We start from the raw sequence: 23,216 nt of genomic DNA on the forward strand, positions 1-23,216 counted from the left end.
CGTTAGGGGTAAAATTGCTCTTGGCTTCCAACATTATGGATAAAATTGCATCATTTTAGACGTTAGGGGTAAAATTACTCCTGACCCAAAACGTTAGGGGTATTTTTGCACCTTAACCATTCTTTTTATATCAAAAACCCACAAGGCAAAATGGCGTCGTTTTGAGGGGAACCAAAACGACGTCGTTTTGGACTAATTTTTTTTTTTTTTTAAATTCGGGCTGAAAGGGGGCAAATGCCCCTTTGACTTCAGACCCTCCACCATTCAAAATAACTCAACCATTCCAAATAAGGCCATGTTCTTTATCACTTAATTTCAGTAACAATCAGTTCAGTTCAATTCAGCTCAATTCAGTTCAGTTCAGTTCAATTCAGTTCAGTTCAGTTCAGTTCAGTTCAGCATTCAGTTTCAGCATCCAGTTTCAGCATTCAGTTTAAGTATTCAGTAATTTATCATTATTTATTATATTATCATTATTTATATATAATTTATTATAATAATTATTATTATTTATTTATAATTTATAATTATTTATTATTATTATTATTTATAGTTTATCATTATCTATAAATTAGATAAAAGTCAAGAAATGATAGTTTATTAAAGTATATATGGTTTAATAAAAAAAAATAAAACTAAAGTATGCATCCATATTTAAAAATTAGGAATTGCATCCATATTATGAATTATTTCTCAAATTTATCCAATTTATCAATGTTAGGGATAAAATTCCACCATTTTAGACGTTAGAGGTAAAATTACTTCTGACCCAAAACGTTATTTTTGCACTTTAACCCTTAATTAAAATAAAAAGTTAAGAGTTTGTATTCATATGAAGATTTGTATTTAATTTCATAGGTTTTAAATTATATATAAATTTGTGTTTGTATGTAATTTGTATTTTTAATTTAAATTAGACTTATTTTTATTTAATTTCATAGGCTTTTATCGAGCCAAGATTTTATCATCCCGGGCTTTTATTTGATATTCAATTTAGTTTTATCTTTAATAATATATTTATTTATTATTGATATTATTAAATTTATTAGAACCATTATTATTATTATAAGTTCATTAATGTCCAATATTATCATGAAAATTATTTTAAAGTCTAATATCATCATTATTGTTAAGTTCGGTTAAGTTCGGTAGCATTCAGTTAAGTTCAGTAGCATTCAGTTAAGTTCAGTATTCAATAGTATTCAGTTAAATTCAGTTCAGTATTCAGCAGTACTCAGTTCAGTTCAGTTCAGTTCAATTCAGTTCAGTTCAGTTCAGTTTTTTTCAGCGATAAAGAACAGAGCCTAAGTCATTTTTAAGGCGAAGTTGTTGTGATAATAAAAGCCGTAACATGCAGTTGGTGATGGGCATAAACTAATTTATCTTTCTTAGTACGGTGTCGTTTCGCTGTGGTCTACATCTCTACCCGCGCTTTTTGTGCTGAAGTAATATATCCGAGAAAAAAGGAGTAAATTCTGAGGGAAAATAAAATTAGGAAAAGCGCAAGAAAAACATGGCAACACGGTCTGTATGGCGGGCTCGGACCAAGTTCGCGGTGGCGGCCTCCGCAGTTTTTACCGGCGGTGCCGCAGCAACTATCGCCTCTTCCGAAGATCCGGCGATGACTGTGAAACTCTGCACCAATGTCCCTGTCCGCCTGGCGCGCGATGTCATAACTGCTGCTTCCATTACCTTTGGTATCTCCGCTTGAGCTTTGATTTTCTATTTTTTAAATGTAATTCTGTTGCTTTTTTTCTTCTTTATTCTAGTTTAACGCTAAATTTTCACTTTGGAATGCTTCTTGAAGCTTTTTATTGACAACTAGTTGTTGAATTTTGAGCTGGACTAGGTTCTTACTTCTTAGTAATGGAGTTTCCAAAACTCTGAGCATATACAGGTCTTCCTCGTCTCTGGTTTTATGATTCTGTTTACGTACTACTTACAGTAATGCAAAAAACTAATGCATATGTTATCATTTTGGTTACTAGAAAGACTGTTATATAGAGCTTTATTTAGCTCCTAATTCGTTCTATGATATTGCTCAACCAAGCAGTAAGGATGCTGTGATTGATCCTTTTAGTTATTTAGGAATCGATGCATTGCTTTGTTCTTTTTGTTATTTCTTATTTTTCCCTCTTATTTTGATCGCAACTTCTTAAATATTTAACCAATTTTGTGGATACTTCAACTGTTTTGACAATGTTAATGCATATGGAAGTTCTATTTGAGTTATTATGAAATATTTTGATGTGTTGAAACTATATTCTGTTTGTTATTTCTTTTATATAAATATTTTGAAGTCATTCTTGTAATAAGTTTGTTCGCTCATTATCGCTAGATTATGAATACTCACTGTGGGGACTACCAGAAGGTAGTCTTGAGAGATCCAAAGCCAAACATGAGGTGCACCTAAGGTCAGCACATAAGCTTCAGGAGCTGTGTTTCAAAAATGGAGGAATATATATCAAGCTTGGGCAACATATTGGACAGCTGGTATGTGTGTAATATGCTTTTTTAAGCATCATTAATTCAACCATTTCTATTTGAGATGGGTTATTATGGTTAATTCTGCTATTGAATGAACTCATAGTATATTACATTTTGCAGGAATATGTAGTCCCTCAGGAATATGTCCAGACTATGAGGGCGTCCATGCTGAACAAATGTCCTGTTTCTTCATATGATCAAGTTTGTCAGGTTATCAAGAAAGAGCTTGGAGCCACCCCGGATAAAGTATGTATTGTGTCTTAACTATTCTCGGAAAGTCCATGGAAGAATGATATGTGCACTAAATATGGAAGTTTATTCCGGTTAGGTCGTATCTGTTCAATATAACTATATAAATCGTGGTATTGGTTGTTTTTAGAGTGCTGCATGCACCCTTGATACTTATTATGATTGTAGTACTTTTTGATGGAGGGTCTAGACTTGCATACTGAGTTGCCCTTTTGTCTACAGATTTTTGATGAATTTGATCCGGTTCCAATAGCAAGTGCTTCCCTAGCTCAAGTTCATGTTGCTCGCACTACTGATGGACAAAAAGTTGCTGTAAAGGTTTGGTCGTTGTCACTCTAAGCCAAATAAAGTTTCATAGGTCTTAGCGGAATACATTTGGTGCTTATTTAGGCACAACTTTGCCATATAATCTTCTGGATATTCAGGTTCAGCACACTCATATGACAGATACTGCAGCTGCTGATCATGCCACTGTGGAATTGATTGTGAACACACTACACTGGTTTTTCCCTTCTTTCGATTACAGGTTTTCTTTTTGAAGTTTCTTACTGCTACTAGATTTAAAGAAAGATAAATTTGGTAGAATTCAAGCTTAATATTAATGGTTCTGTTGCACCGTTTATTCGTTTGGTCTTCTGTTAAGAGAAATTGGCTGTTTTCTAGAGATCTGACATCTAAGGATGCATTTAAATGTTAAGATTCATTCAAATTCTGGTTATGGATGAATATGCACATTTGTTCTTATATCCATAGATGTGCTCTTCTCCTTTATATTTCTGAGTGAATAATCTATGCCCCCAAAATGCTAGTGTTAATTGAAGGTTACTTGCTTTCACATGCAGATGGTTGGTTGCCGAAATTCGGGAGAGTATACCCCAGGCAAGTTTCAACATTTTCTATGCTTTTTCGGATTTTTAGACTTTTTGCTTGGGTGCAAATCTATAATGAAGTTTCTAAAAAAACTTTCAAGTATGCTGATGAATCCTTGTCTCTCTCATTTTGCTTAAGTTTCCCCACCTCCATCTATCTGCTTTCTTATATCTTGCTTGATTAAGGATCATTAGCTCCCAAACTTCTTTTTCTTATAATATGTGCTTATCTGCTGAAAACTTTGTGACATGGATTTTCTAGCTTCTGTTGCTGAATACATTATGCTGGCAGCTTGTTGAAGTAGTTAGATAAAATTTGAAATTTGTTATTGAAATCTAAAATTGCTCAAGGCTAAAAATTGTATGAGCATATATCTTCTTGGCAAGCAGTGGAAAATGAGCTTTTACAGTGACTTTACCTCTATATACTTCACCTGTAAAAAGACAGGAAGATTAAGAAAGGAAAGAGTTCAAGAAAAATATTGTTTGTGAAGAAAAGTTAAGGATTAATAACCCTTTTAGAAATCGAATGGATTCCTTGGGAAGAATGATGCATTTGAATCGATATGAGAGTCTGAGTTCTCTTTAAGATAGGAACAAAATGCCCTAATCGTGTAGGATATAAATTGGGAAGGCTTAGTCACGAGGTTATCTTTTTCCAAAATTTAGGTGGCTTGGTTTCTTGTTACAATCAATTTTTTGGAAACCTATCTTTCTAGATTTATGGGACTGTCCTGGGATGGGCACTGATTAGGTGATCTGCCTGACATTGATCAAACACTGCAACCTGCTGGTTGAACCACATACTGGTTAACCTGGTCATGTTTCACAATTGATTAGTTTCTTGTTTGGTTGATGTTTTATTCTTTTGTACGTCCTGCTATCTTTAGCATAAATGAATATATGTGTTCTGCAACTTCATTGTTCAAACTTCTGTATATGCATCTGTAAACCTGGTCAGTTTCTGTAAAGCCTTTGATGATGTTGCTGTCTAAATGTGACTATATGCACTACTTGCAATGCCTAATGCTTGGGATTTCTATGAATAATAAGTTTATCTTGCTTACGCTCCATTATAAAGATAAAAACGTGGTTGTGTGATATACTCGTTGTAATGACCACTAATTAGTCAAAGTATCTAACCTATTGCCCTTATCATTTTTTTTACATGTTAATGAAAATCTAATCTCTAACAATCTAATCACATTCATTTGATGTACACTAATAATTAATACATGTGACCATCAGGAATTGGATTTTTTACGTGAGGCTAAGAATAGTGTGAAGTGTCTGCACAATTTTCAGAAGCTATCCCCAGATGTTGCAGAATATGTCTATGCACCAAAGGTTCTCTGGAGCTTAAGTACATCAAAGTTACTGACCATGGAATTTATGGATGCTGCACAAGTGAATGATGTCAAGGCAATTCAAGGACTTGGCATTCAACCTCATGAAGTTGCAAAATTAGTAAGTTGATGGCCTTGATAATGAGGATTTTTTGTTTGCAAACTTTTGTGGTTGATAGCATTTGCTGCCTGTAGAGAATTCCCCCTTAAGAAAAAGCCACATACACATTTTGCAAGGAGACATCCAGTCATATAAACTGTCTTAGTGTTGCTTGCCCAGTCAATACGTTACCCATTTTTTGTTCATTGAAAATATTTTAACACATGCCTGTTTCGATGAAGGAAATAGATAAATAACTAGAGAGTATTAACATGATTTTGGGACTTTAGTTTGAGTTTGACATGTTATGAATAATGCCTGTACAGGGAAGTCAATCATTCTCTACCAACTTTTGATAACTTCTAAGTATATATTTTGTAATTTTGATTAGATAATCTGTAGATTAATAGATGTTTGAGCTGCTAATTCTGAGAATTGCTTGTCTTTTTTTTTTTTCTTGAACAGGTTAGTAAAGTATTTGCTGAGATGATGTTTAAGCATGGGTTTGTACACTGTGACCCGCATGCTGCTAACTTACTGGTTCGTCCTTTGCCTTCTGGTAAAAAAAGCATATTAGGTGAGGGCTATTTTATGCCGAATTGCCATTAAGGATCTATCATACAATTCTATTGACCCTGCCATATAAAATTCTACTTTTAGTTTATTTTGGGGGTGAGCCTTCTGCACCAGCGAAGTTGCACCATTTGGTCTAGGATGTCATGAGTTTAAATAAATGCAAGGAGAAGTCTGTACACCTCTGGCTTCCTAAGTCTGCAATAGAGAAGGTCTTGCGTAGATGAAAAATATAGAAAAATCAAGTACTATGATTCTTATTTCAAACTTTAATAATTGAACCTCTCTGTTATCCACTTTTTGTTGCTATCTTTCACTTCCGATTATTATTCCTTTCAATGGCAATCTTATAGGTTTCCACCCAATGTTCTTTTCCCTTGTGATAACTGTGTTTATGAACTCGGGACGGGGTCCAAACGTCTTGATGGATCTTTCTGATTGAACCCGTAAAACAGAACCAAGGGTCAGAGAGGGGCCGGAGTCCGGCGAACCCGCTCTGATGCCTAAGTCAGTAGGCGCTTTAGGAAGGGTTGAAGAGTAAGAACTAGTTGCGAGTTGCTGAGTTAACGTACCATAGGATGTGGCTATACCCTCTATATATGAGGCTGGACCGAATCCTTTGTGTGTTAGGATTCCTTCTCCTTTTAGGAGTCTGTTTCTAGGAGAAGTCCTTCATGGTGAGGAGTCTTCGACCTAGCCGCATGAGGGTTCCTTTTATAAAGGAGACGTTCCATGGAAGCTTCATACTGGATCCGAAGGCCTGTTTTGAGACACGTGGCGATTGATCCGAGGGCTCCTGAGATGCCACGTGTCGATGTCGTTTTGTACGATGTCACCTTGTTTTTCAATTGTAAGGGGCAAGGGCATTTATTTGGAAGTTGGTATGATGAACTTTTATTATCTGCAAGTGTTGTCATTTCTCACCTTCTCGTCATGAAAACTACTTATATTTTGACTGGTAGTGCTTATAATTGATACTCCTTCTTTAAACTTTTTGTAGTCTGTAATGTCTAGTTGGTTTATAAAACTATTTTGACTGGCACTGCTATAACAGAAATGCTTTCCATAAACTTTTTGTAGTCTGTAATGTCTAGTTGGTTTCTGAAATACTAATAGTTTAGTTTTTCAAATATTTCTATAGGCAAGAGAAAGCCACAATTGATTCTCTTGGACCATGGACTGTACAGGGAACTTGATTTCGATGCCAGATTTAATTATGCTGCTCTTTGGAAGGTAAATTCTTGCTTGATTAAAACCATTTTCCTCTTATTACTTATTTGCATTTTACATTTTCAATGGAGAAATTCTGACATTTGTGTTCATGATCTTCTCACAGGCACTAATATTTGCTGATGCAAATTCAATAAAGGAACATAGCGTTAAGTTGGGTGCTGGAGAAGACCTATATGCACTATTTGCAGGGATTCTTACTATGAAACCCTGGAATAGGGTTGTGGACTCATCAATTGACCATTTGGTCATACGTGGGAATGACAGCGACCGTTCGGAACTTCAGGTCTAGTTAGTTGGTCCTCTCTTCTGCTTAGTGCTAGTATTTTATCGTATGAGAAGCTTTTGGCTGTTATTGACTGGTTCTTGTTATGATAATGAAATGAATGACATCTAGATTCTTAATGCTAACTTTACGCATTTTGCAGATGTATGCATCTCAGTATTTCCCTGAAATCTCAGAGCTGCTAAGTAGGTTACCTCGTGTAATTTTGATGTTGCTCAAGACAAATGACTGTTTGCGTTCCGTGAATAATTCTCTGGTATTGTTATTTCCTTTGCTCATTGTTGCTATTTGTTTAATATCCCTTGGCTAGTTAGTGATGCATAAAAAGACATTTATATATGTGAGGCTATCAATATCCTTTCATGTACCTTCTGGGGTGGACTTCAGCTCAAATTTCATAACATACTATCACAGCCACCTAGTCTAAAAGTGAACCGTCTTTTTGGACCATCTCATGTTGGTTTACCTGCAGACGTTCATTTTCTGCAGTTCACATGTTTCATCCCTAAGTGGGTGTGTGCTAAATATCACACATTGATACGATAAATCCATTTACGCGAGCTAGGCCCCAACTTTGTAGCGAGTTGGACATTATAATGGTATGGAATAGAACGAAAGGAATGTGTTATCAAATAAATAAGCAAGAAAGTGGTGAAGCTCTTAGCCTAGTGGTTGAGAGCTTACCTATGCCTTGGGAGGTCATGGGTTCGAATCACATCCGGGTCTGGTGGGGATTTTTCTTTCTTCTTAATGTAAGCGCATTGCACAAAATTTTTTTAAAAAAATAAATAAATAAGCAAGAAAGCCAATTAGCATTAATTGCTACATATATGCATAATGCATGATTTTTCCTTGAATTGAAAGGGTAAATAATTTATCAGTCCCTACATTTGTACCTAACACTGTTTAGTTTTCGTATTTTACATTATGAGGTCCTTAACTTTTGTTCTATTCAACAGTTTAGTCCCTCAAATATTTGAACTCTATAAGGGACTAAACAGTTGAATAAAACAAAAGTTAAGGACCTCATAATGTAAAATACGAGTACTAAACAGTGTGTTTAGGTAAAGATGTAGGAATTAATAAATTATTTAACCTAATTAAAAATGGTATAAATGATGTGTCATCTACTCTATGACATCATCCTGTTTATGAAGGATTTGGAGCATTTTCTGTGGTTTATTATTTAGTTATATCTTTTGCCAACTGGGTAAAAAATTGAAGCACAAATCACATTCTAGTACGTGTTCGATCGGGCTAAGAACCTGGAAATGTTGATATATTTGACTTCTGTAGTATTATCTTCTCTTGTGCTTAGCAGGAAAAATCATGTTTAATTTTGATTATCATTTTATCTGGTATCTCTACTGAATTACTAATTCAATTACTTGCACGACAAACAGTTGCAGGGCTCTTCTCTTGAGACATTTTTCATTATTGGAAAAGTTTCGTCCGAGGCCATTGTTGAGGCAAAAAAGTCACAAAGAAAATCCTTCTTTAGTAGGTTCGATATATGGTTTGAGGAAATCTTGTTGGGAGCTCGACTTTTGGGAATGCAGATTGCGCTATGGCTTTTACAGTTCAGGAGAGCTTTGCCTGGTTTAAACTAGATATCGCTGCAAAGTCGGGTCAAAGCAGTCCAGTTTCTTTTACGCCTTTTTTCAACCATACAAAGCTCTCATTATTGACTCCAGGTATTACAGATTGATGCCTTGATTTATTCTTTTTATAAGAACCAAAAGGAGAGAATTTGTTGTATTCATTCTTTTGTGTGATCATAAAAGGTTTCCCATATGTTCTGGGAATCTATATATTCCGGAAACCCGTTGATAGGAGAAAAAGAATTATATAATACACATTGTATTATGAGAATAATGATCAATGAAACTTGGATCTTATTTTACTACTAGCTGGTAGTATTAAAAGTAAAGTTCATCTGATATGATTTCCAATTCTGAGGAAGATCCGAGTTCTGCTAATTTTTCGTTTGCCCCTTTGTGTTGTAACTTCTCACTTCATATTTGCACCCTTTTGTTTTAGCGATTTACTTCATTCTTGTGCAGAAAACAGCCTCTTTTTGCGCTCTTTGTAAGAATTTTGAACTTTAAAAAGTGAAATGTTGGATGTTAATGCTAGTTTATGCTTGTTCATATACCCCAATCTTCTATTAAAAGTTCATCTGGCTGCCTCTAAGTTACTCTTAGTCCACTAAAGCATATGATTGTGTCTGATGACAAAATATGGGTCACCCGAGACTAAATTACAGAGAAATCATATTAGAGATTTCGAGTTCGAGACATATTATTTTTTAGTTGGAAGATGGACATATAGAAAGTATATGATGAATATTGAACCGATTAACCAAATTTGCCTATTTGAGTGAGCAGATAAAATTATTATTATCAATGTTTTTAGGTTGTTGCAATGTCCTTCCTGCTGCTATTGATGCTGAGTTTTGTTCCCACCATTTGATTAATAAGTTTAAGCTGATAGCTATGTTCAAGAATAGCTTTTATTACATGTATATATCCCCGGACATGAATACCTCTTGAGTTTGAAGCTTCCACCACTTGGTCTAAACGGTTTTGATAACAATTCAAGGAACCATTAACTCAAAAGTTTAAATTGATAGGTAAGGTTCAAAAATAGTTTATTATTATTATCTCTTATAATGCATCTATATCCGGAGTAAATTAATCTTTGTTTACTAAAGCATGGTGTATGATAATTCAACAGAATCGCGGATCATATTAGAGTTTTGGAGTTTGAGTTCTAATATGTTTAGTATCTTTAGTTTAAAGATTGATCATCTGAGTATCTGATCAATCTTGAACCGATTTATCAGATTTGCCTATTTGAGTTAAGAGATAAATTCTTTATTCCAGTAGGAAGTAACAAGTTATTATCAAGGCTTATTACATCATTAGCTTTTTGAACTTGATTTAAAAAGTCAATTGGTTTTCCGAACTTGTTAAACATCTCACGTTGCTTAATTGGAGAGTTGCAGGTGTGAGGGGGGCGTGTTAAACATCTCATGTTGGTTGATAGGAGAGTTATATGTCTTTTTATATTTGTGAGAATCCTATGCCTTTGAGCTACCTTTCGTGATCAATTGAACAAAGTTCGGAGTACTACTAATGTATTAAGAGCATCAATGTTATCAAGCCCGGACCGCACCGGCAGTCCGATCCGAGCTTGACTGGTTCGATGGAGGCTCTAAAAACCGGCAGTGAGAGCTCATTTTGGGGTAAAAATAGCAAAAGGAGTCCGGGCTAAGAGAGCTCATTTTTGGTGTGGCATTCGCATCGCCCACGTCGTGCGGGTGCGTCCCTTAGTAATTACTTAAAGGTTTATGAAGACCATTTACTTATAAACTAGTTAACATTCTCATTTCTTTCCTATGTGGGATAAGAATGCTTAGTTTATTTTTATCTTCTTCTAAAGCATTTCAAATGGTTCATTTTAAGCGTCAATTTCTCATTCACCACTTGTCCGTTTTGTGTTTATAATATACCGTTAAAAAGATCGCATGTCATAGAATACATTTACATACTTCAAGTTATTCTGAATTCTATTTATCCGTTATGTATTTAGTCTCAAGTTGATAAAAAATAACAAATCAAAAGTTGTTTATAATTTGTGTTGGATATATATAATTTATAAAAATAATTTTAAAATAATTATATATATTTAATATATATAAATATTATTTATTTATTTATTTATTACGTCATCCGGTTCGACCGATCCGAGCCATCCGATCCGACCAAGTGATTCGTGACCCAGTCACCAATCCGGTTTGATATCCGGTCCGGTTCTGATAACATTGAAGAGCATTATTATGAATGTCCTTCCTGGTGCGATTGATGGTGAACTTTTGTTCCCCAACTGTAGCAGTTACATCAACTCGTTTTCCCTTTATTAACTTAAATACAGTATTTTAGGTGACTATTATTGCACTATGACATCTTTTGTTTTCTTCAATAACTTCACTATTTGTTTGGTGCGATGGGTCACTTTTGTGGCCATATTTTTTTTTATATTATTCAATAAATTAAACTCCAGTTCTGGTTGATTAAATAGGAAACTCAGGACGTATTTGGTTGTGATATTTAACTCAATCTACTGACTTTTTTAATTAGTAACTCCACATTTCAAGCAAATAATAAGGGTCTCTTACTCTCTTTATGATCTCTAAATTTCAAAATCAATTTTACCATTTATTATGGTCGGTTCATGAAACTACCATTTTTGGAGTTTGCGTTCCTCTGAACAACTTTTTTTTTTTTATCTCATAATCAAACAACACAAACGATTTGCAAATCGGAACTGTATTTGCAAATCGGGTAAACTATGTTTTTATATACTTTATTTGTTAAGAGAGAAGTTGTAAAATAAACGGTGGAGGACTCTCCTATTGTGCTATTCTGGTTGTGATAATAGTGATTAAAAAAGGACAACATGTGCTATTGTTGTCGATTTTTAATTTCATTTTAGTTTATTGTATTCTGATTTTCTATACATGATTACTATTAAATTCAGACAGAGAACAATAATTATTTATATGCCTAAGTTTTAAGAATTGAGAACTAAATAATTATTGTAACCGGAATATATTTACGAGTGAAGACCTCTTAAATCAGATGTCCTAATTAAAATATATTCTGGCTTAGAGGTCCCCTTATATCAGAGGTCTTAGACAGCCGTCTAGGTCGGTTCTGGCTCTCATGTTGTCTGTTAAAATAATCCGAATGTCTACAGAAAACACACCACACTTATAATTATCCAAAGGAAAAAAATTTGTGATATTTGTCATCTAGTCAGTAGCTCGATTACCTCTTTGGTACATGTGTGCAAATTTTTTTTGTAAAGTGTATTGCTATGATAGAATTTTTTATAGGTTAAAAAGAAATGAATTAGGTGCTTTTGAAAAAAAAAAATATTGAATTAGGTGTCAATATTTATTAGGATGTTATGTTATGTCAGCAATTTAATTGAATTAAATTGGATTTATTTATTTTGTAAAATGTAAAATTAAATTGAGAAATTCATGTGTACAACTTAATGTTTTGTCGTACTTTATTTTTTGATAACGACGGATCAGATTACTTCAAAATCATTATATGAAATAATAATTTATTCTTTTTAATCAGAACTAACAATTTTATCATTAATTTTTTTTTAAAGAAAAATAATTATTCCTTTCAAAAAAAAGAAAAATAATTATTCCATTCCTGAAAAAAAATAATACATTCTCATATAATTAATTAAAAATTCAGAATTACATCAAATAATATTGAATTTGTATTTTCAATATCATAAACCGTGATACAATAATAGTACACGGTGTTTGAAACTGTTAATGACGAGATATACATTTCACTCAGAATTGACTTTATAGTTGTGAGATATAATAATAATAAAGGTATTCTTGGACCTTTATAACTATCCTCTTAGATCAAGTGGTCGAGGGTTCAAATCTTAACAACCTTATTTATTGATTAATATCTTGTTTGGTAAAAAGGTTTTTAGGGTAAAATTAGAAGTTTGAGCCACTTTAGAGACTTTAACTGGTCAATCCTCTAATTATGGTGAAGAGATGTTTGAAAGAGCTTATTAGATCCAAAACTAATTTTGAAAATGTTGGTTTTATGAGTTTTTTCAATTAGCTTATTGCTCCATCTTTTTATAATGACATTTTACCCCTAATTATTATCATTTAACTCCAAATAAAGGTTTTATCATGTCTTTATTTGTCATTTACACAAACAGCTATTAACAATCAGGTAAGTTTTACCAATCAGCTAATAAAAAAAAGGTAATAAGCTAACAGCTAATTTAATTAGCTTACAACTATTTACCAAGCAAGACATAAATATGGACATATGTTGTACACGCTCTAAGTTCAATGAGCATTCACGTGAGGGATGTTGCAAAGATAATAATAATAATAATAATAATAATAAAGATATTTTTAGACCTTAACTATCAATTTAAGTTTTTAGTTCGCTACTAAATAGCGGGATAATAGAGATAAAGAAGATAGCCGTGGTCCTTAGGTTCCTTTATAAAAATCTTTTTTCTCGATATATGATTTCATGGTCTTTCAATTGGCCGGATGTCCAAAACTCAAAGCTGTTTAATTAACTCACAAGATATAAATAAAGTGTTACAGTTTGAGAAATTGCCATTTTATGTGAAATTAGAGAAATTCAATTTGAGTGACAATGATAGTTTGATTTCTAGAAAAATCAAATATTAAATTTTGATAATAATTTTCAAAGACAAGGACAGTTCCTTTTTTACTATATTTAATATTCCAAGACATATCTTCTCAAACAAAATCTATTCTTAGATTTGCAATAATACATATGAAACAATTCTTTTTTTTTTTGTCCGAAAATATTTTACAAGACAATATTTATTACTATTATTATCTTTTAGTATTTATTTATTTAGAAAATAAGCGAACGGAAATTTTTTAAATTAATTAATAAAAAAATATATTAAAGGAAAATATTTTATTCATTTAAAAAGGAACAAAATATGTTAATAAACCTTTTAGAACCATAAGTAAATAATTTATTAGTCTCTTCTTTTTTACATAACACACTATTCAGTCCCTTATTTTGAAAACTACATTATAAAAACCATATCTTTTATCAATGTTAACCTGTTGATCCTTTTGTCTTTTTTTTTTTTAGATTTTTAACCGTTATATTTGGCATAAACAGACAGACATAAAATAACAGAGTAGCATGACCATTTTATATTTACTATGACTGTCTTGAAAGCTAAGATATATTCGGTTAAAAATCTAAAAAAAACTAGACAGAAGGACTAAATGGTTAATATTAACAAAAGATATGGATCTTATAATGTGTTTTTCAAAATAAAAGGACTAAACAATGTGTTAGATAAAAAAGAGTGAACTAATAAATTATTTACCCTAAATTTTATTTCTTTTTATTTTCTTAAAAACATCAGTCATCCACTATTTTTTTTTGTGGTTGTTGTTTTTCGATATTGCAACCAAATTGTGAAAAATATTTTTTTTCTCTTGCTTACTATTTTCTAAAGTACAATATTTTCTAAATATAGTTTACATTTATGGTATCTGACTTTTTAATTTTTATTATGGGAAATTTGGCTTAATTACAAAATATCATAACTAAATATAAAATTACAAATAAGTCATATCACCAAACTTAATTCTTAATATGTCATTATTATTTATAATATTATGATTTTATACCATGATTTAAAAATTCTAGACACTAATTCATAATTCATAAACCCTAGAAAATATATTCTAGACTTCTAATTTATAAATTGTAACCCTTAAAATATATTAAAAATACTGATTTTATTAGTTTGATATAATAAAAAATTATGACTTGACATAGTTGTAAATAATTTTTAAAAGCGGAATTTCTGTGTAATTTTCCCATTTAGTTTGTTACAGATGGGGCCATTTAAGGAGAAAAGCCTATCTGAAATAGATTGGGCCATAAGCGGCCCAACACTAGGCCCATGGTTTGGTTAGGGATATTTAGGTCAAATCACACCTTCCAAAACTTAAATATACCTAATTCTCTCACAGGAGTCATGTATCCATGACTACGAATTTTGAAGTTCGTACATCACAGGTTCGAGGATTAATTATCCTTTTAGATGAAGTGATGGAGGATTCGAGCCACAGATTCCGGATCAAGAACAAGAACATTTGGTAATATATAAATATTGGTGTAATGAGCATGGACAAGATAAATTCACACGAGTGCTTTTATTCTTTTAGGGTTGCATCGGCCGCGATAGTATATTAGTATTTAATGTATTTTGTTTGTGAATATGTAGGGTAATGACTTAAACATGTGTTGTAAATTGTAAAGTTTTTTTTATGTATAATATGTAAAAGATAACATATATTTAGCGAGAAATCTTTTATATGTGATTGAAGTTGTTATACATCAAGTTAATCAAGATAAAAAAAATGGTGAAACAGGAAGGCGCAAGGCCCTGGGGAAGAGGGAAAAAAATAGTAAGAAAAAAAGACCTAAGAGCGGATTACTCTGCTAAATGCTAGACCCCGACGATCATCAGAGAAGATTTTCTGGAGGCCTGCAGGAGGCACATCATACACATGATGACCCAACGGACTAGAACCTACAAAGTTCACCAACCAGTCAGCAGCACGATTCTATTCTCTATAAGTATGAACAAAAACAACTGTCCACTCCCTATCACGAAGCTCTCTACACCGAGAAATCAGCCACGAGTAAGGGTGATGATAGTCCACTACATTTAAGATTAGATTGAGAGTCGTTCGAGAGTCGACTTCCAAAATGACTTTTCTATAACCCGTATCCCAAGCTAGACTAAGACCAAAAAATAGTCCCCAAAGTTCAGCCAGCGAAACTGTACAGTAACCAATATTAGCTCCAAACCCACCAAGCCAAAATCCCTGTGCATCTCTCAATAGTCCTCCTATCATTGCAAAACCAGGACTACTCTTACAGGCCCCATCAGTGTTAGCCTTAATCCACCCTGGGACTGGTGGATGCCAGCTAATCCAAACAGTCCGCGACACCAATACTCGGTCATCCAATAACTCCTCTTATGCCCTAATAAATTCAACACAATAATTGACAACATGGTCCACCTTATACTGTTGCGGATGAGTTCTATTAAAAACATAATCATTCCTTCATTTCCACAACCACCAAACTATAAAGGAGAAAAGGGAGGACCATTTCACACCTCTAACAACTGTGTGAGTATTTAAGTTTAGTAGCAACCAACTCACTATATCGCCTGGAGCAAAAGTCGTGAGGTACCTAGTCGGAATAAGAAGCGACCAGACAAAAGCTGCCACTTTACAGTCACGAAGGACATGAATGACTGTCTTCTCCAGAAGGCAATGAGGACATGTCGTCCGTTAACCGCTACAAACACGAGTAGCATTACACATAATGGCCCCATGTGCGGATTTTTGCTGGAGCCTGAACCTGCCAGACAGCCTTCCAAATTTGCAAGTCCACTCCTGGATTAGTACTTTCCAGCAACACATAACCTGTTGCAACCGAATACTCTCCAGATGCACTAAGATGCCAGAACTATGGGTCATGCACCTGAGACAACTAGTGCTGCCATTTTAAACATATCCGAAGAGCTGATACGCCCTCGATGGCGATCCCAATTCCAACAGCAACGATCAGAATCCTAGTAAGAAGCCACTGATTCATCCATTTCAGCAGGGTCATCAGTAATCACTATGTCATTTTCCCTTTCACATGATACAAGATACATGACAGACATTTGTTTTCGTGTCGTCTGAATATGTTTCGTGACAGTATTTTAATTCTATGTCATCGGAAGGCGAAATAAAAAATGCGCTCGCGTCTCAGATGACGTTACGGTTAGAGTATGATGTCATCCTAAAAGAATGCGATTTTGATGGAAAAGTCACTTAAGCATCAGACGACACTTCGAATAAATGACTGTCATTATTGTACGAAAATAAAAAAGCGGCAACCAAAACTTAGAAAAGCGGGGGAGCAAAAACTCTAACTTTTATTTTGCGTGCTTAAAAAAGAACGGGGTATGTAAGGCCAATTTAGCCTCAACCCAGTCTTTCGAACTCCTCTTCTCCTTCGATCTCCACCTCTGCAAAAGCCCTAAACACAATTCATCTTCTCCTGCTTGGTTTATCTCTCTCAATCGGGTGAATCGTCTTCTAACTCGTTAATTCTTCATCTCGGTAAGGTTCGTTTTAGGGTTTATTTAACACATTACGCTATGTTCATGACGATTGTTCTTGAAATTGTTATACTATCTGCATGTTAGTTTTGACTTAATCTACTGCATATTCTTTCTATAATTCAAAGTTTGTTTGCTTAAAATTAGGTATTGACATTCTGAAATAAGGGTTTTATGTGGTTTTAGTATATCTAGTTATTTTTTATGTTTATCTGGTTTTTTGGCAATGTTGTTCTATTTGGATGATTCTTTCATGTACTTTTGATGCTGGGTTTACTTTGGATGATTCTTTCATGTACTTTTGATGCTGGGTTTACTTTGGATGATTATTTCATGTACTTTTGATGTTGTGTTTACTTTGGAGATGATTCTTTAATGTACTTTTGATGCTGGGTTTATAGTCTTGCAGATACATTTACATATACATTTTGGGTTTCTATGATGTTTTATGTTTGTCAATGTATGTGTTTATTGTTAATTATTAGTTAGAATACAACTGATTATAGATTATGTTTGTTCAAGATGGATAAATCATGGATGGTGGCTGATAGGAGATCACTACAGTTTAGAATAGGCTTACAAGAGTTTCTGAAGTTTGCAACTGCTAATGCTACAAACTCAAACTATATTTTCTGTCCTTGTGTCAAATGTTGTAACCTCAGAGGTGGTATTATTGACTTTATTAAAGATCATTTAATCTGTAATGGAATTATGAAAACATATACAACTTGGGTATGGCACGGTGAGTGTTCTATTGCAGCCTCAAATCATATAGGTGAGAGTTCTGAAATAGTTGAAATGAACCATGACTTAGGGAGAGACTTAGAAGAAGATGGGTGCTCAGTAGAGTCAGATGAATTTATGCATTTCGTTCATGATGGAGACAAGCCTTTGTATCCTGGTTGTACTAAATCCACCAAGATGAATGGTTTACTACAAACCTTTAATATGAACGCTAAACATGGTCTGACCGAGTCTTGTTATACTGACATTTTATTGTTGTTTCACACCCTACTTCCTGATGGGAATGAAATGCCAATATCTACCAATGAGGCCAAAAAAACTCTTCATGCTTTAGGGATGAAATATGAGAAGATTGATGCATGTCCTAATGACTGCATTTTGTATAGAGATGTTAATGAGGGTGCTACTCGATGTCCATCATGTAATGTCTTTAGGTGGAAACTAGCTAGGGATAATACAAAGAAGGTAGGGGTAGCAGCTAAGATTTTATGGTATTTTCCACCAATCCCAAGGTTTAGAAGAATGTTTCAGTCCACAGTTACCGCTAAGGAACTTACTTGGCACTCGACTGGTAGGAAAAGGGATGGATTGATGAGACATCGAGCTGATTCCCCAACTTGGCAAATGATTGACACTAAGTGGCCAGATTTTGGTAGTGAACCTAGGAACCTTAGGATAGGACTATCTTCAGATGGTTTTAACCCATTTGGCAATCTTAGCAGCACCTACTCGTGTTGGCCAGTCATAATGGTTGTTTATAACCTTCCGCCATGGATATGTATGAAACGGAAGTACATGATATTAACTTTGTTAATTTCCGGACCCAAGCAGCCTGGAAATGATATTGATGTGTACTTGCAGCCTTTAATAGATGACCTAAAAGTCTTGTGGGATGATGGAATTGATCGGGTGTATGATGTAGTGAGAGGAGAATACTTTAGGTTGAGAGGGGTCTTGTTGTGGACTATTAACGATTTTCCCGCTTATGGGAAATTATCAGGGAGCATTGTTAAAGGGTACAATGCATGTCCTATATGCATTGACCAGACCAAACCGATAAGGTTAAAGTATTCTAAAAAGATGGCTTATATAAGGACTCGTAGGTGGACTGCAAGAAACCATCCTTATAGGAAGCAAGCTTCTGCTTTTGATAATACTGTAGAAAAGGATGATCCTCCTAAACCATTAACTGGGGAGGAGTTATATGAAAGAGGTTAATGCTTGCCCAAAGCTAGTGGGAAGGGTGAGAAATCTGTTCCGTATAAGGGTGGCCCTGAGTCTAGACCATGTTGGAAGAAGAAGTCTGTATTCTACGAACTAGAATATTGGAAATTCCTTCCAGTCAGGCATAATCTAGATGTAATGCATATTGAAAAGAATTGTTGTGAGTCTATTCTTGGGAAACTATTGAACATACCGGGTAAAACAAAGGATGGAGTTGCAGGTAGAAATGATATGATTGATATGGGGATCCGTACTGACTTGAAACCCACATCTGGTGACAAGAGAGACAAGTTGCCTATGAGTCAGATCAACTTGTATGCGGAAGAACGAAAGATTGTCTACAATTCATTTTTCAATATGAAGACGCCCTCTCGCTTTTCATCTAACGTACGGAACCTAGTTTCGTTAAAAGGTTCCAAAATAGGTAATTTAAAGTCTTATGATTGCCATGTTATAATGCAATTGCTAATGCCCATTGCATTGCGTTCAGTGTTGGACAAACCTGTTAGAATTGCCATCATTCGATTCTGCTTATTCTTTAAATCTGTTTGCACTAAATTAATCGACATATCAGTCCTTCACAAAATCCAAAGTGAGCTTGTCAATACCCTCTGTTTGCTTGAAAAGTTTTTCCCACCCTCTTTCTTTGACATAATGATTCACTTAACCCTACACCTTGTAAGAGAAGTCGAGTTGTGCGGTCCGGTATTTTATAGATGGATGTACCCCTTTGAGAGGTATATGAAAGTGTTCCAAGGAATGGTTCATAATCGACAATTTCCTGAGGGTTGCACTGCAGAGTGCTACATTGTTGAAGAAGCCGTAGAATTTGTTCAAGAGCATATGAGTAATGGAGATGTTGCAACGGTGGGGCTTCCTAGAAGAAACGTGAAGGGACTAGTAAATGGATGCAAGTCTTTATCTGCCCATACAATTGTACAGGTGGACTCAGAACAACTGCATAAGGCTCATTTAACAGTTTTGCAAAACTGTGAAGATGTACAACCTTATTTTCTGTAAGTACTATCGTGTATACCTTGTGATTTTGCTTTATTTTTGTTTGTTTGTAGAATAAGTTATTATTGCTTATCTATGAAATATGTATGAATTGTAGGGAGCATATGAAGTTCTTGGAGTTGAGTTATCCTGGCCAAAAAAAGAATCCTAAGTGGATGAGAGATAGACAAAACAAGACATTTCCCGATTGGCTTAAAAACAGGGTAATTTTTACATGAATTCAATTGCTGATATTTATGCATATCCGGTTAAAGTAATGGGTTATTGTGTACTAACTATAAATGATTTCATATGTCAGGTTTCAAATGAAATAAGAGTTGACAAGTCTGCCGTTTCAGAGACCTTGAGGTGGCTTGCTTCTGGACTGAATAGTCACGTTCCTACATATCAGGGTTATCATGTCAACGACATTGATTTCAACACAAAAGCACGGGACGTTACCAGATCAGTTCAAAACAGTGGTGTCTTCTTAGTTGCCGATGCTATGCAGTTTGCAAGCGCAAAGGATAAAAGGCCTAAGACTATGGACATGGATTTTTATGGCCGTATCAGTGAGATTTGGGAGGTGGACTACTACCACTTTAGGATTCCAGTTTTCCTGTGTGATTAGGTTGAGTCAGCTAGAGGGGTGAAAGTAGACGATCTAGGCTTTACTTTGGTCAAACTAGATAGAATTGGTCATTTGAACAATCCATTCGTGCTGGCTACCTATGTAAAGCAAATATTTTACATTGAGGACCCCTTGGATCCTGATTGGTCGGTTGTCGTGACGTGCCCAGATAAATATTTCAAATGTGATGACGAAGATGAAGCTGATGTGGTTGATGATGATTATTATGATGATGATAACAGTAGGATATTCGATGAACATCCACTGAATGTGCCTACCTTCAATGATGTTGACGCCGATTGTACAGTTTCATATGCTAGACCAGGAGAAGAAGCAATCTGGATTGATAAGTGAAATGATGATGAAATTGTTTGTGTGCTTGTTCTTATACCATGTATGTCAATTGTTAGGCATGAAATTGACTACATTTAAAGGTGTTAATTATAATGAATTAAGGGTGTTTGTAGTGTTTTATTACATGAAAGAAGGCCTTATAGGTGTTTTTATGCAGATAAGAAAAGATTTAGCCGAATAGACTGGAAGCAGCCTGTTCGCACTACCAAGAGGAGATTATGCCATTCTTTGATCCAGCGGTCAAACGTTGGAACCCCTGATGATGGACAACGACTAGACGGGAGGCAGGTACAATAGTAGCTACTGGCAGAGAGGCGGAGAAGTGCATGCGGAAAGTAACAAGATGACAAGAAATCTCGACCCTTGAGTGTTCAAGGGTCAAAATGATCTTCAACTACTTTTAGCAATTTTTAGATTTCTGAACTTTTGACTTTCTTTTGTAATATATTTTGTGCGGATACTTTTCTAGTACGGTTTTTAGACTCTGACCTTTCCTTTAAATAGAGGTAGTGAGGAAGGAAAGGTATCGGACTTTGGGGATTATTTTGGAAGTAAGAAGATAGACTTTTTGGAAGGAGAGAGAGAGAGCTCGATAGATGGAGTTTCTGAGCTTTGAATTATCTGATTTCTCACTCGCCTGTATGAGTGAGTAATCCTTTTGAATGGGCTCGACCAGTAGGGGCCGGTAATGTAAGTTCTCTATCCTAGTAATGAATGAACGATGTTTATGCATGAAGTGTTTGTTGAGGTTATATATTTGATTGCGTATGCATGTATGCCTGTGTTAGATGAATGATAGGACACTGCTTTCATCTTCATTGAACTCTCTATCAAGCATCCAACCCCGAAGCAGAAATGTTAGGTGGTTTTATCAAGGGTTTTCTCTTTTGAAATGTTGCTTCAGTCTTAATGCAAGAAAGAACAAACCTTTAGGACGCTACTGGTTTTAGTAAGTCTTACAATCTTAAGAACACACGAGAGTTGACTTAAGTGAGAGTTAAAGCAGAAACTTTGGCTTCAGTTGCATTGTTCATGATTCATTAGGGTAGAGCTTACGGCAACCTGTTTCGCTGTGCACAGCCTGTTCACTTTGTTATCATCTACAACTAATCATTTTTAACACGTAAAGTAATCTGTTTAATCTCCAGTTTTCACGACTACCAACATCTGTCAATATAAAAGAATCACGAACTACGAGCACCCTGTTCACAAAGAATTTCTCATTAAATTTGGTCATCAATCCCTGTGGATACGATACTTGACTTATCACTTTATTACTTGTATCTAGTGCACTTGCTAGAGTCCATTCAGGAGACAACAAGTTTTTGGCGCCGTTGCCAGGGATTGAAAGCAACAATTTTATTTGAAATTTTCTGTGAAACAAGGTGTTTTTAATCTGTTTGCTAAATAGTGCAGCTAGAAGGAGTCTTTATCGGTTTATGCGCAGAGCTGGACCTTATGTTTTTCCTATCGATCTCGAGTTAGAGAGAACGTGTAGACGAAACAGAGCGGGAGCTCGACGTGCAAGACAAAGAGAATGAAAAAAAGAGAGAAGAATGGCTGGAAGGGTACCACTCGAACAACCAGTCCAACCAAATCAAGAAGAAGAAGGAGAGAATAGCAATCCTCCTATCATGAGGATCAGGGACTATTCGAGGCCAACCACTGAAGGGCACTCGTCATGCATCATGTTGCCTGAAAGCATCGATGATACAAATGTTGCAGGCAGTAATACAGTTTAATGGATACCAGTCAGAAGACCCAAATGGGCATATCCTGGAGTTTATCACACTATGCAACACTTTCAGATCAAACCGAGGCGTTTTCGACGATGTGATCAGGCTAAAGCTGTTCCTTTTTTCTCTGAAAGACAAAGCAAATAACTGGTTGAAAAATCTGCAACCAGGGACGATCACTACTTGGGAAGAAATGGCCAGTGCATTTCTGATGAAATACTTTCCGCCGAGACAGGCCATTAAACTCAGAAACGAGGTATCCCATTTCGTGCAAGAAGAGGATGAATCTTTAGCCGAGGCATGGGAGAGGTACAAGGAATTATTAAGAAGGGTACCCAATCATGGCATCCCTATGTGGATGCAGATGCAGAACTTTTACAATGGAGTCACCAACATTTATAAGATCCAAATCGAATCCATTGCAAATGGGAACCCTGAAGACCTTGAACCCCAAGCCTTATATGACCTAATTGAGAGAGTAGTAAGCACGAGCTATAACTGGCACTCTGCCAGAAGTGAAGGAAAGAGAATGGGGAATGAAGATGTGGTGTCAAAATTGACAAGCCAGTTGGAACAACTTGCCAGGCAGCACGGTAAGATAAATGCATCCTCGATCCACAACGAACCACCGT

General features: G+C 35.0%; 1 protein-coding gene and 1 non-coding gene across 2 annotated transcripts; one reads left to right on the plus strand and one right to left on the minus strand.

Moving 5' to 3' along the window:
- Positions 1-1,466: 1,466 nt before the first annotated feature.
- LOC136226630 (putative ABC1 protein At2g40090) lies at positions 1,467-9,095 on the plus strand. Its single transcript, XM_066015217.1, has 12 exons — positions 1,467-1,697; positions 2,339-2,493; positions 2,608-2,733; positions 2,959-3,054; positions 3,162-3,262; positions 3,579-3,615; positions 4,854-5,072; positions 5,517-5,628; positions 6,766-6,857; positions 6,961-7,140; positions 7,283-7,396; positions 8,544-9,095. The coding sequence occupies exons 1-12, from the start codon at positions 1,514-1,516 to the stop codon at positions 8,748-8,750; spliced, it is 1,623 nt and encodes a 540-aa protein (XP_065871289.1). The 5' UTR covers positions 1,467-1,513; the 3' UTR covers positions 8,751-9,095.
- Positions 9,096-22,825: 13,730 nt separating this feature from the next.
- On the minus strand, positions 22,826-22,932 carry LOC136228152 (small nucleolar RNA R71). Its single transcript, XR_010688486.1, has one exon. It is a non-coding gene; the product is annotated as a small nucleolar RNA R71 (small nucleolar RNA).
- Positions 22,933-23,216: the final 284 nt, after the last annotated feature.

Source organism: Euphorbia lathyris, chromosome 4 (genome assembly GCF_963576675.1).
Source record: "Euphorbia lathyris chromosome 4, ddEupLath1.1, whole genome shotgun sequence".
Lineage (NCBI taxonomy): Eukaryota > Viridiplantae > Streptophyta > Magnoliopsida > Malpighiales > Euphorbiaceae > Euphorbia > Euphorbia lathyris.